The following is a 12,468-nucleotide window of genomic DNA, read 5'->3' as shown; positions in this document are numbered from 1 at the left end:
ATTGCAACCATGATTAGTGGATCCCAAGTGCAATGCACATGCTTCGGCAGGCTACTTCCCCAGCCCCAGGACCTTCCGTTATGGGACTGGAGAAAGTGATAGTCAAGGAGTCATACAATGTGATGATTAGGGCAACCCTTATTTCATGAGAAAGTCCCCCACAAACTGTTAAATCAACTCACTTGACCCTAGCATTGTATAATTGTCTCTATTGCTGCATATGTATACATAAATATGTATATTTCTGTCACCTTTCTAGAGAAGACCACTTCATCTACTCAGGTCATTTTTCCCACTTCTTCCAACTTACAGGGAACCCTTCTCTAGACATGCTTTTTTTTTTTTTAAATCTACAAATATATATTTTAGACCATTTTTATAAAAAATAACCCCCCACCCCATTCTTTGGCATTTTGAGAAGTTATTGCTTGTTGATGTATACTTATTTTTCGTACATGAAAAGTAACCCATTTGTTGTAATACAGCTAAATAGCCAGAAGCTCATCACTTTTGGAACACACAGTTTTACATTATGAACAAGATCTCTAATGGCTTTCTTGGTGGAATCCATTTGTAAGAAGACATGGCATTGGCATGCGTAGGCATCCAGGCCTGTGGATCAAAGCCGACTTGTTTGGTCATGATGATACTAAGAGTTGGCTGGGAAAGACAGCCATTGCATTAAAGTGACGGTGGCTGCAGCTTTTGGTGGCCTCCTCGTACAGGCTGCTAACCTGGAGGAAGGTTTTCTCTTATTGTTGTCTACACAGGCATCCAGGCCTGTGAAATGCTTCCATATGTTGCAGACTTGAGCTTAAAGCTGGACTCCAGGAAGATATAAAAGACAAAAATAAATACAGCTCTGTATTCATTAATTTATCTTTTTGATGCTTTAGTTTGAACTGGTATCAGCCCCTTGACGTTCTCTATACAACAGAGAGGAGACAGGGAGGTGGGAGAACCAGCACAAGGAGCCAATCAGTTGTGGTGCACTTTACATGTGCTAACAAGGCATGTGATGAGACAAAGTGACAGGGAGATGAGCTTATCAGTCTGCTCCTTCGCCTTTCGCTGTCCAGTCACAGGCTGGGGGAGGGACAAGACCTGTAAGTGTTACTTAATTGCAGCAAAGAAAAATCAGGTCTCTTGCCTGCCAGACAGTGCCGTGTTGTGTGGCAGAACTGTGTAAATCTCTGTACTGGATGGAAATAAATAAAAATCCTTTGGCAGGTAAAACAATATAATTTAGCGGTTTGCCCGGAGTCCAGCATTAAGCCGGTAACTGACACTGGAGTGGGTACGGTCTGAAAGTTAGTGTTTTTCCTTGCCATGAGGGGCTAATGAAAAAGGCAAATTCATTCTAGTTACTTTGGCTTACACAGGCATCCAGGCCTGTGAAGTATGTCCATACATAGTGATAGTTTAAGGTTACACCACAAACTCTGGGGTATAGCCATATACAAGGGTCAAAGGCTATTCTGGCTTTCCTGGCCCAAAGGGGGTCATAGATGCTGATGTACTGTAGGCCAAGGGAACTGCCATGATAAAGTCCATATCACTTGCATCATGACCACCTCTAAGTGTTTGGCTCTGGGACACAGGCCAGCAATCTGTAGAATTCCTACATTTCTGCACACAAAGGCATCCAGGTCTGTTAAATGTATCCATATCCATCATAAAGACGTTTACACGTCAAACTTTGGGGTATCGCCATGGGCAAGGTCCAACCATTAGTACTCCCTTCCTTTCTTGACCACGATTGGCTTGTTGGATGTTGATGTGCAGTTGGTTGGTCATGCCAACTATTGCAATAAGGTCCTGCATCCAAATGTATAGACCGGGGGCCATCCCCTGATACAGATTGGCAATCTGTAGGAATCCGTCTGCTACAAGCAGTTTCTGTCTGCTTATTTTGGCATTACCAGTCATGCAAGCCGGTAAAATTCATCCATGTATGTCATCCTTGAGCTTTATACCACAAACTCCGGAACATCATCATGAGTAAGGTCCAAAGAAAAGTACTTGCTGACTTTCTTGGCCACGAGGGGCTCATGGATGTTGACGCACTGTTGGGCAAGACAGCCCTTGCAGTAAAGTCCTGTGTTACCCGCGCTGTGACCGCATCCAAAAGTATAGCTCTGGGCAGTTTCTTGGTACAGGCTGGCGATCTGCAAGAAGTCTTTCTGGTACAAACGGATATCATCCAGACTCAAGCTGTGGCGATCAGTGGAAGTCTTTGGTTTTCGGCACGCCGTCTGTAAAATTTTAAAGACATCATTAGTTCTCAAACTCAATGACTACATTTGCATTTTCTTGGATCATCTGGGGTTTTCATAGATTAACAACTGCTTTTAATGAACATATGATGCACCGATACTGTTTTTTCAATACAGAGTGCCGATATTTTGCTTTCAGTACTCGTCGATACCGAGTACCAATACCGGTGCTTCCGCTGGCATGGAGCCAGCTTCCCGGACAATCGATTGCCAGAGAAGCTGGCTCCATGTTGTCTGGCCGGCTTGATTGTGCTTGGCTGGGAATCCGGCTTCCAAGCCAATCAGCATCGAGCTGGCTTCCCGGCCAATCAGGAAGCCGGGCGGCAAGTATTGACTCGCCTCCCAGCTTCCTGACTGACTGGGAAGCAGGCTCTATGCTGATTGGCTGGAAAGCTGGAGACGGGTCATTACTCGCCACTCAGCTTCCTGATCGCATAGGAAGCTGGCTCCATGTTCCCCTACTGCACTGCCAGTTATAGGAAATCTTCCTCTGACCGGAAGTATCTGGGAAGGTATCGGAGCATTTGGGGGTGGGGTGGTGAGGGGGGGAGTACGAGTGCTCGCCCGAATACTCGGTATCAATACCGATACTAGTATCGATGCTTCCCTAATATCTATGTATTAACAGAAAAACTCCACTATGCAGTATTATGATCAAATCAGCCATCTATAACCCCATCACATTGTTGGATAAAGCTCAGACGAAAACACTTTCCCAAAATGTAATTCCAAGACTACCAATGCTCCTCTCTCAGAGAAAATGATCGCTGAAGCCCATGAAGACAGCATTCCGTTCTGCACTTTAAAAAGTTCCTTTCTTCCACTTGGACTATCGAAAAACTTAAAAGGGGTTACCTCTCTTTTTCCAGAAAAGCATCCTCTGTGCTCTGCCTGGAAATTACTACCACCCAGTTAGGGAACCCTCCACTAGAGGCTACAAGCCTTATGCATCTGTAACACCAAGTCCTTCCCTCCCACCACCCTCCTGTCTATTGTGAGTGCCTAACAAGCAAGAGGCAGATGAATCGGCAAGACTTAACACATGGAGCATAAGCTCTTCCTCCTTGTAGTGCTTACTCCTGCTCTCCCACTAGTGTCCTTTCCAATAGGTGATCCTTGCTAGCCAGCAGAGCACTTTCATAGAACAAAAGGTTGATGGTTGAGTGGAGATTATGGTCTTCGTAATAAAGCTGGGGGTCATAAAAGAGTGAAATTGAAATCAGACAGGGGAACCAGGAGAAGTGTTTTAGGACAGGAGAGATAACCAAAGTGCTAGCTCCTTGGCAATACCAACTCTCATAGTAAAGAACAGGTTCACCTTAAACCCACATGATCCTGCTAGCACTTGCCACTAGCTGCTAAGTACAGTTTGAGTATATTATTGCAGAAGGTGGTCCTGCACATAATTCTGAGCCTTAGTACCACCTTCAGGGCAGATGTCTGCTTCCAAAAGTCCTACTCTTTAGGACTGACTTCACTACAATGCAAGACAATGCTCCCCAGTAAATGTGTGCAAATGGCTCACTTTAACAGGAGAAAGGACTTCTGGGCAATTTCATTTTACATGGAAAGTCAGCGACTGAAGCACACACTGGATGTGTATGGCATTTACATGGCCTTTGCTCAGCCAGAACACCTACCCATTGACTTTGCTTGAGTCCCAGTAGGTTGGAGCAGTAATGTTCACCGGTAGCTAGGCCAGTTCCTCAAAGGTCATGCGTTTACTTTTATCATCCAGTTTGTGAGGCATTCATTTATAGGCCAACCATTAAAAACTGGTATTTACCCAGAAGCCTTTTCTCCTTTTGGAAAAGGTGATTTGCACACTTTAGGATATCCTGCTCTAAGAGAACTCAGGTTAATGCTGAACTCCGGTACTGGACAGTAAAAGGAGAAGCAGCGGACTGATGAGTTCATCTCTCTATCACTCTGCTCTCTCCTCTTATCAGAACATACCTTGTTAGCACATCAGCACTGCAGCACAACTGACTTGTTCTCGTGCTGCTTCTGCCTCTCCCAGTCTAAGCTTTGCTGTACAAAGGATTACAAGAAGTTGATACCAATTCAAATTCAGGAACTTCAACTGCTTGCCTTAAAAAAACACCTTTAATGATATAATAATGGATTTGTGTATTTTGTATCTTCCTGGAGTTCAGCTTCAAGGTTACAGTTTGCTTAGCCCTCATGGTTTACCTGCGGTAACGAGTCGGTGCTCTGACCACGTAGCTTAACTACGGTTTCTGAAGAGCTGGAAGTTGATGAATTCACTTCTTTAACAATTAAACCTAAAATAAAACAAACATGCAGGTAAATAACAGACTATGGTCTACTGGTCTGTTATATTACAATGACATATGCTGATCGTACAGCACAAGGGAACTTTCTGGCAATCTCAACCATGTTTAAGTAGCTTTTGATTGCAAAAATGACCAAACATATTGAGGCAACTTAATGTTATAATTCCCGCTCTGCTGGTGATGAGTTCAAATCTGCACAATTATTATTCTAGTGATGAGGGGCTTCAATAGAACGTGTACTTTGGCCATGCTGAGAAAAGTCATAGGTTGACTATAATGATGGTCCCACAACAGTACATACTCACCTTCCCCTTCAATCCCCTACTTCTTCATTCAGCTACCGGGAGAAAAAGAGAAATACATAGGGGGGAATTTATCGAGCAGACAGACGCTTATTGGTTGCCATGCAAAGCCTGCTCCAGATTCTATCTCTCATTTTCAAATCTTAAAAGGAGAACTATGAGGTGAGTGATTTCCGCTCATTCTCATAGTTAGAGCCGACCTTCGACAAAGAAGCTGTCACAGGTCGGGTCTGTTGATCGGAAAGTGAGCAGAAACATGCACTGATCCGCTCACTTCTCCATTGTCTCCCTGCAGTGAGTGGTGATTAGATAGGCAGAGCCAGCTGTCACTCACGCAGCTGGGTGGATCTTGACAGTATTGTTGGGATCCATCCCGGCTGCAGCGCTCACAGTATAGCGCAGGCAATAGCCTCATATATAATGAGCTTTGGGTCACGGGAGGACGCTAGTATATGTCTTCCCGTGACCCTAAAGAGAACTATGGGGAAAAACACTTACCCCATAGTTCTCTTAACTGAACAAAATAAAGATAGATGCCCATTGGTTGCCATGGGCAACTGCTCCAGATTTTGTCAGCTCCAGTTTTGATAAATTCCCCCCTCAGTACTTCTGCACTAAACATGTAAAAGGGAGCCCGGAGCTCCACCCCACAGACTGTACGTATAACTATGGAATAATCACTAAATATTCCTTATTTAGGAATCTAAAAAAAACCTTCAGTTTGTTCTGAACATATATGCCCCTGCCTGGCCAAAAAAGTCACACACACAATATTTCATAGGACCGCCTTTAGCTTTGATTACGGCACACATTCGCCATGGCATCGTTTCCATAAGCTTATGCAATGTCACATTTATTTCCATCCAGAGTTGCATTCATTTTTCACCAAGATCTTGTAGTGATGATGGGAGAGTTGGACCACTGGGTAAACTCTTCTCCAGAACATCCCAAAGATTGTCTATTGCGTTAAGGTCTGGACTCTGTGGTGGCCAATCCATGTGTGAAAATGTCTCATGCCCCCTGAACCACTCTTTCACCATTTGAGCCCGATGAATCCTGGCATTGTCATTTTGGAATATGCAAGTGTGACATCAGGGAAGAAAAAAATCCATTGCTGGAAAAACCGGATCATTCAGTATACTCAGGTAGGCAGCTGACCTTTTTTGGGACATAACGTTGCTGAACCTTGACCTGACCAACTGAAGCAACCCCAGATTATAACACTGCCCTAAATCCAGGTGGTGACTTTTTTGGCCAGGCAGTGTACTACAACACTGTAAAGCACTTTAGAAATGTTTATACTTAAAAGTATATATACTAATACTCTCCTCTATTTTCCTTTAAATTCTTGCATTTGCAAGTGCAGCTGCCTATTATGCCTCTATTGTTGGCCATCTCTCAGTAGTCACTCCAAGCTGTGCCCTCACCAACTTACTAGTAGCTATGGCATCACTTCCTGTGATGTCAACACCACCAATGGATGAATCGTTCCATAAAGAATAACGTTGCCTTTGTAAGTTTTCAGGGAAGAATTTACAAAGCTTCTATTTCCAATGATATAATTGTTTGTCCTCGTTTTGTCCTTACTCAGCTATTTCTGATTGCTTTCCAAACTTGGAACATTTTGCCTGCATAAAATATTCATGTTCCACTGAGAATACTTTTTTTTCTTTTCCCTCTCAATATAAAACTAAAGACAGGTTTTCTCTGTGGTGACTGAACCATGAAAATGAAGAAGTGAGTCATTTTATTTGCTGAGTAGATTAAAAGTGCAGGTTTTCAGACAGCTCCTGTCTCTGTCTGGCTTGGTGAGGTGAAAATCAGCAAAATACAGCTTCAGGGGGAGGAAAAAAACCAATAATCCAATTCTTAGGCCTGATATAGTGAAGGTGGAGGTCCAGGTTTGTCAGACCCATGACTGAAACCAACACCTTTTTGTGATAGCCACTGCCTCATCCGGTTAAAATGACATTTTGGTGTGTCGCCACAACACGAGTTGACTTAAAGGTCATCCAACTATCCCCAACATTTTGCTTTTTGGCACATGATAGAGAGATAAACCCCATGACAGTTTCTTCTATCTTTCGAGGACGCGCTTGCGATGCGGTGCGATTCCTGTACAGAGTTCCCATGTTTGCATAATCACTGTGCCCATTATGAGGAGCTTCCACCATAACTGAGCTGAAATCCCAAGTCTCCACAGCTGTTGTGACCATTATGAGGAGCTCCCACCATCTCTGCTCTGAGTTCCTGGGTCTGCACATCTGCTGTGCCCATTATGAGGAGCTCCCACCATCTCTGCTCTGAGTACCTAGGTCTGCACATCTGCTGTGCCCATTATGAGGCGCTCCCACCATCTCTGCTCTGAGTTCCGGGGTCTGCACATCTGCTCCCATTGTGAGGAGCGCCCAAAATCCCTGGGCTGAGTTCCCGGGTCTTTGCACCCACTGTGACAACTATGAGGAGCTCCCACATCCACTGTGCCCATTACAATGAGCTCCCACCATCCCTGGGCTGAGTTCCTGGGTCTTTACACCCACTGTGACAACTATGAGGAGCTACCACCATCCCTGCACTACTTTCCAGGGTCTGCACAGAAGTTTCATCCATTCCACCATATCTGCTGTAGACTTTATTTTTAATAATGAAACATAACAGGAGGAGCTACAATACCAAAAATTTGGCGGGAACACCGAAAACCCTCTGGTAGACTAGAACAAAAAAGTGGGAATTATAGCGGGGAGATCTCGCTGTTGCAAGTATCCAAGCCAAATTTGAAGTCCGGGACTGACTCAGCCCAACAGGCTCCATTTGTACCTAAAATATCTATTTTGGGTAGACATGTACTTTTTAGCAGATTAGCATTCAAAAGAGGCATGCTGTGGCAGTGGTTAAAGGAAAGAGGACCAATGTAAAAGCTCAAGCTATATCTTATGCAACCCTAAGGTAAGGCATCCATAAGCCCAAGATGGCCGCCACTTGATCTAACTACTATTTAAAACAATGAGTGTATAACCATGCACCGCGTACTGGCTGAGCAGGCATGTTTATGTGATATGCAGGAAGCCCTGGTGTTGGGCTTTGCTCTAGCAACACTAGCAATTAGCTAGGATAAGGAAATCCTTCTGCCAAGACAAGGCCAAACTCTGGGGTCTCTGCACAGGATATCTCCAAGATACGACCAAAATCGTCTACACTGTGCAACAAACCCCCTAATCTGGGGACAGGCACATTACAGAGACTTCTATGGGATGTTCCTTCTGTATTGATAAAACAAAGCTTGGTCTTGGCTCACCGGAATATCCGTTGCTGTGTTGTGACCTCAGCATGTCTTCCGTTATGTATACGCAGAGTTCAGGGCTGACGTTCAAGGCCAAGTCAATGTCCTTTGGATCATCTACCAGCATCTCAATCTCTGCTGATTAAAAACGACATGTGAGAACCAGAAGAAAACCGGCAACAACGAGCAGAATACATACATTTCACATTTTATAGGCGTCTGCATATTTGTTTCAATTCAGTTTATTTAATAATTAGATAAATAACATTAAAAAAAAGCAAAACAGTTAAAAGGTGGTGTATTAAGAGGCAACATTTTCTGATACATAGACTTCCTGTCCAGCAATATTAATGGATAAAATCTGCTGTCACTTTTAAAGCTGAAGATAAATAAACATCGATCTCTTCTTCGACCAAGCCTCACTCCTGATGCAAGCAGTGGGTTCACTCTTGAGGAGTTATTGCATTTGCATGAAGACCGCCCTAGGTAACATTCATATGTGATGCTGTCACTTTATAATTGAAAGAACCGAAATCCAATGAATGGAGGAGGGTCAGGGACACTAATGCCAGGGGAGGAAATGGCTAGATAATGCTGGATGTCTTCCAACTAGAAAAGAGATTGATTCTATTTAATGCACATTGCAAGAAGCTCACAGTGTGCAGTGAAATCAGAGAAAGCAATTTAATTACAGGAGAGATGCCTGTCAACTGTGCTAGACTGAGGATAAGACTGGCTCTAGATATGGGGGGAGCATGTGACTCACTCCCCTACCACCTATGGGACAGGGCTGGTGCTTTGTGGTTGGCTGCTCAGGCACCAAACACTGTCACAAGGGACAAGGATGCAATTACTTGCCTCTCTTCACTCCTGGCAGGCAAACATAGTAGTAGGGGAGCAAATGGTGAGACTGTGCAGCTGCCAATAAAGTGCATGTTTGTTAGCTTGCATGGACACATTGGACAAGGCACAGGTTCACTTTAGACTAAATTGGCAGCTGGCACAGAAAAGTTAAGGTCATAACGAATTATGCAATTGTCAAATATTTTAAGTTCTACTTTCATCGAGCAAACCATCCCTGTATGAACCTTCATCCTCCCCTGTGCACAAATCATTCTCCATACAGAATTGGTTTGCTGAAATAGGAATGGGAGAACATTATTCACCAACATAAAGCCCGACCTCAAGCCAGCTGAAAGTCTGTACGGGGAATGAGAATGCCAATTGGGAGCCAGGCCTCATCACTCAACATCAGGGCTTATCTTCACCTATGGTTGAATGCATGTCAATTGCATGGACAATGCTGCTACACCTAACAGAAGCCTTCCCCAAAGGTTATAGGATATTCTAGAAACAAAGGGAGGAACAACTTCATATTAAAGTGTACCTGTTCTCATGCTAACTCTCCTAACCTAGAGCTCCTTCAGGCATGGTAATACTAACTAATATAGTACTATACACCACTTTATTCTCCAGCTTTTACTAACTGACTATGGGGTGACAAATAACCGTCTCTAAACTTACCGTCATCCTGGGAGTCATCGTCCAGCCTGTCCTTGTCTGCGCTCTCAGCCCCAGAGGTGCGGGAGCTGCTGTGGCTGGTCATAGAGCTGCAAGTCTTCAGCTTGTGGTGAAGTGACGACCTGGAGAAACTATCCTCCGCTCCGATGTCCCTGGCTTTCGTGTCCGCCTCTATCCCCGAGGTGAGAGAGCTGCTGTGACTGGTCGTGGAGCGCCTGCAGAGGCAGTTGTGCTTCGTACTCCCACCGCTGCTCATAGATCGGTTCTCCAGCTGCTCCATGTCCTGATCCAAAGTGTCACTGATGTACGACTCCCTGTACAGCTTCTTCTCTGCAATACACAAGGGTTAAAGAGCAATTATTCATGATTCAAGAACACTTCTCATTGCCTGCTGTACACAGAACTGAGCAGACGCTATGACTTTAAAGGGTCACGTCACCCATAACTAAAATTAATTTCAAGAGGTTGATGATTTTAACCACCCACCATGTTTTCTGATCTCTTGGGGACTCTTTTGGTGAGATCTTTGCCCTGAGCTCTGCACATCTCATGAGGGGTTCCCACTTTCCCTGCTGGATTTTTTTATTTATTTCATTCCATGGAGAAGGGAGTCAGGGCCGGATTTACTCTCCCTGCTGCCCCAAGGCCAGGTTCCTCAATGCACCCTCCTCCCAATGTAGAATTGCAACCAGATAGCGGGGGCAGCAGGTTTGTTTTCAAATTTTTTTTTTTTAAATGTACTTTTTTTAAAAACTTTTTAAAAATGTTTCTAATTTTTTTAATGGTTTTATCACTATATTTAAATTTGTATTTATTATTTTTTACATTTTTAAAAAATTTTATTTAATTTTTTACTTTATCAATTTTTCTTTTTATGTTTTTTTTTCACTTAATTGCTAATCACACAGGAGCTAACAAGCTCTACATTTAGCCCTGCCTTCCCAAAGCTTGGCTAAATGTAGAAAAGAAAAAACTACCCACTCAGCGGCTGTCCCGTGCCTCTACTCCCTGCCAGGCCTCGGTGTTCTTGTGGGAAATCTGGCCCTGAAGGGAATTGGCAATTACATCAGAGCTATCTGGGAGTATTCATTAAAATACTTCAACATATTTTTAATTAGTGTGTGAATCTGTGACATTGTAATTACACATTGTGCATTTAATTGAAAATCAGGGATGGGACACAAGATCACGCCTCAGTTGTACTTACCAAGGATGAGATGAGCTGCTCCTCTTGTCTCACGCTGCTGGCCCAGAATGGTGAAGCTGGCCCTGCAAGTCCGAGCTTACCACCAGGCTGATATCAATCTGCCCAATGGTACTTCGTGTTCTAATCAGAGGTAGCCAGCAGGGATGTTGAAGCCACAGTTGGGCAGATATGTGGAATGGTGGCTAGTGTGGAAACCCCTAGGGACCTCTCACAGAACTTTGGTTGAGAAACCCGGTTCCAAATCGCAAAAAGACCTTTCCACCGAAACCTTTGTACCATTGGCGGACAAGACTTCCCTTGAGCAGTCAAACGTTACCCACCTTCATTTTCCTCCAGCAGTCGAACTTGCCGCAGTACTGGCTGTAGTTTCATGTAGAGTTGGTGACTGTTACTCAGCAGCTGAAGGAGATGCCGCGAGCGCATGGAGCAGCCGGTATAGTACGCCAATTTTCTGGCTGAGGGTAAGCCGTCCGGTAAGATCTCAAACTTTTTGCCCTGCGGAAAATAAGTTGAAGATAAAGAGGTGATGGAATAAAACACGTGGATATCTTGTGTCTTAAGAAGGCTTTACTGTGCTGGTACCTAAAACTAGTAAGCTGCAAGCATCAAAATTAACAAAACTCGTTCTCCAAATATAAACAAAATATCTCTGTGCCGAGCTATACCTACTGTGTCATAAAGTGTATACCAAATAAACATGAACCATCAACAAACATCTATGTTGCACACACTGTACAGTATACAGTACATAGCACTGTACACTGTACATCAATTCAATCCAAATTCAAAATGCACAATGTGAACAAAGTGACAACAGTGTAACAATATAGTCTTTCTTCCCCTTTGTGCTTATAATGCAATCCACCAGAAGTGCTCTCACCGAATGGGGAGCAGCTTACCTTCTGAATGAAGGTCCAACGCTACATTAACACTGTGTTTTGGGAATCCTGGGGCAGGAACCCACCAACGCCTTCCGGGGGCAGGAACCCCCCCAACGCCTCCCGGGGGCAGGAACCCCCCCAACGCCTCCCGGGGCAGGAACCCACCAACGCCTCCCGGGGCAGGAACCCACCAACGCCTCCCGGGGCAGGAACCCACCAACGCCTCCCGGGGCAGGAACCCACCAACGCCTCCCGGGGCAGGAACCCACCAACGCCTCCCGGGGCAGGAACCCACCAACGCCTCCAAAACAACTTTAATGTTCATAGTGTGGCCAGAGGCCGCTAATTCCACGTTCACTCCTGAAGCCTGGAACAATTAGCTCTTCATTAAGTTCTTAGAAGGGATAATCCTGCCATACTTGCTGCCTGGACTAGGTTTGCTCCCGCATAATGTGATCTTTGTTTGACACAGTGAACATCTCACAGGAACACACATGTAAATAAAATGTACACTTCAGAAATTGTGTCTCCCATCTAGACCCCCATCCTGCGTTTATGTTAATCACTTACCACGAACACCAGCTTTCCCACATTGGTCCAGGGGAAGTCATACAGGAGCTGCTTTTCATCTCCTGAACTCTGTAAGATGGGAGTAAAAGCCCAGTCAATGGAAAATTAAAAAACCTTGTTTCTTTAGAGAGAAA

General features: G+C 44.4%; 1 protein-coding gene across 1 annotated transcript in view; it reads right to left on the bottom strand.

Moving 5' to 3' along the window:
* Positions 1-1,607: 1,607 nt before the first annotated feature.
* Positions 1,608-12,468, bottom strand: part of FRMD6 (FERM domain containing 6) — a 72,061-nt gene continuing 61,200 nt past the window's right edge. The window contains exons 9-14 of the mRNA XM_018558374.1: positions 12,335-12,403; positions 11,204-11,378; positions 9,680-10,006; positions 8,171-8,290; positions 4,470-4,561; positions 1,608-2,255 (exon numbers count right to left, since the gene is read on the bottom strand). Of these exons, the coding sequence (XP_018413876.1) occupies positions 1,971-2,255; positions 4,470-4,561; positions 8,171-8,290; positions 9,680-10,006; positions 11,204-11,378; positions 12,335-12,403 (1,068 nt within the window). The 3' untranslated portion in view covers positions 1,608-1,970. The remainder of the gene's footprint in view (positions 2,256-4,469; positions 4,562-8,170; positions 8,291-9,679; positions 10,007-11,203; positions 11,379-12,334; positions 12,404-12,468) is intronic.

Source organism: Nanorana parkeri, unplaced genomic scaffold, assembly GCF_000935625.1.
Source record: "Nanorana parkeri isolate BGI_ZX_2015 unplaced genomic scaffold, ASM93562v1 scaffold335, whole genome shotgun sequence".
In the NCBI taxonomy this organism is placed as follows: domain Eukaryota; kingdom Metazoa; phylum Chordata; class Amphibia; order Anura; family Dicroglossidae; genus Nanorana; species Nanorana parkeri.
This window is presented reverse-complemented; position numbering and strand designations above follow the sequence as displayed.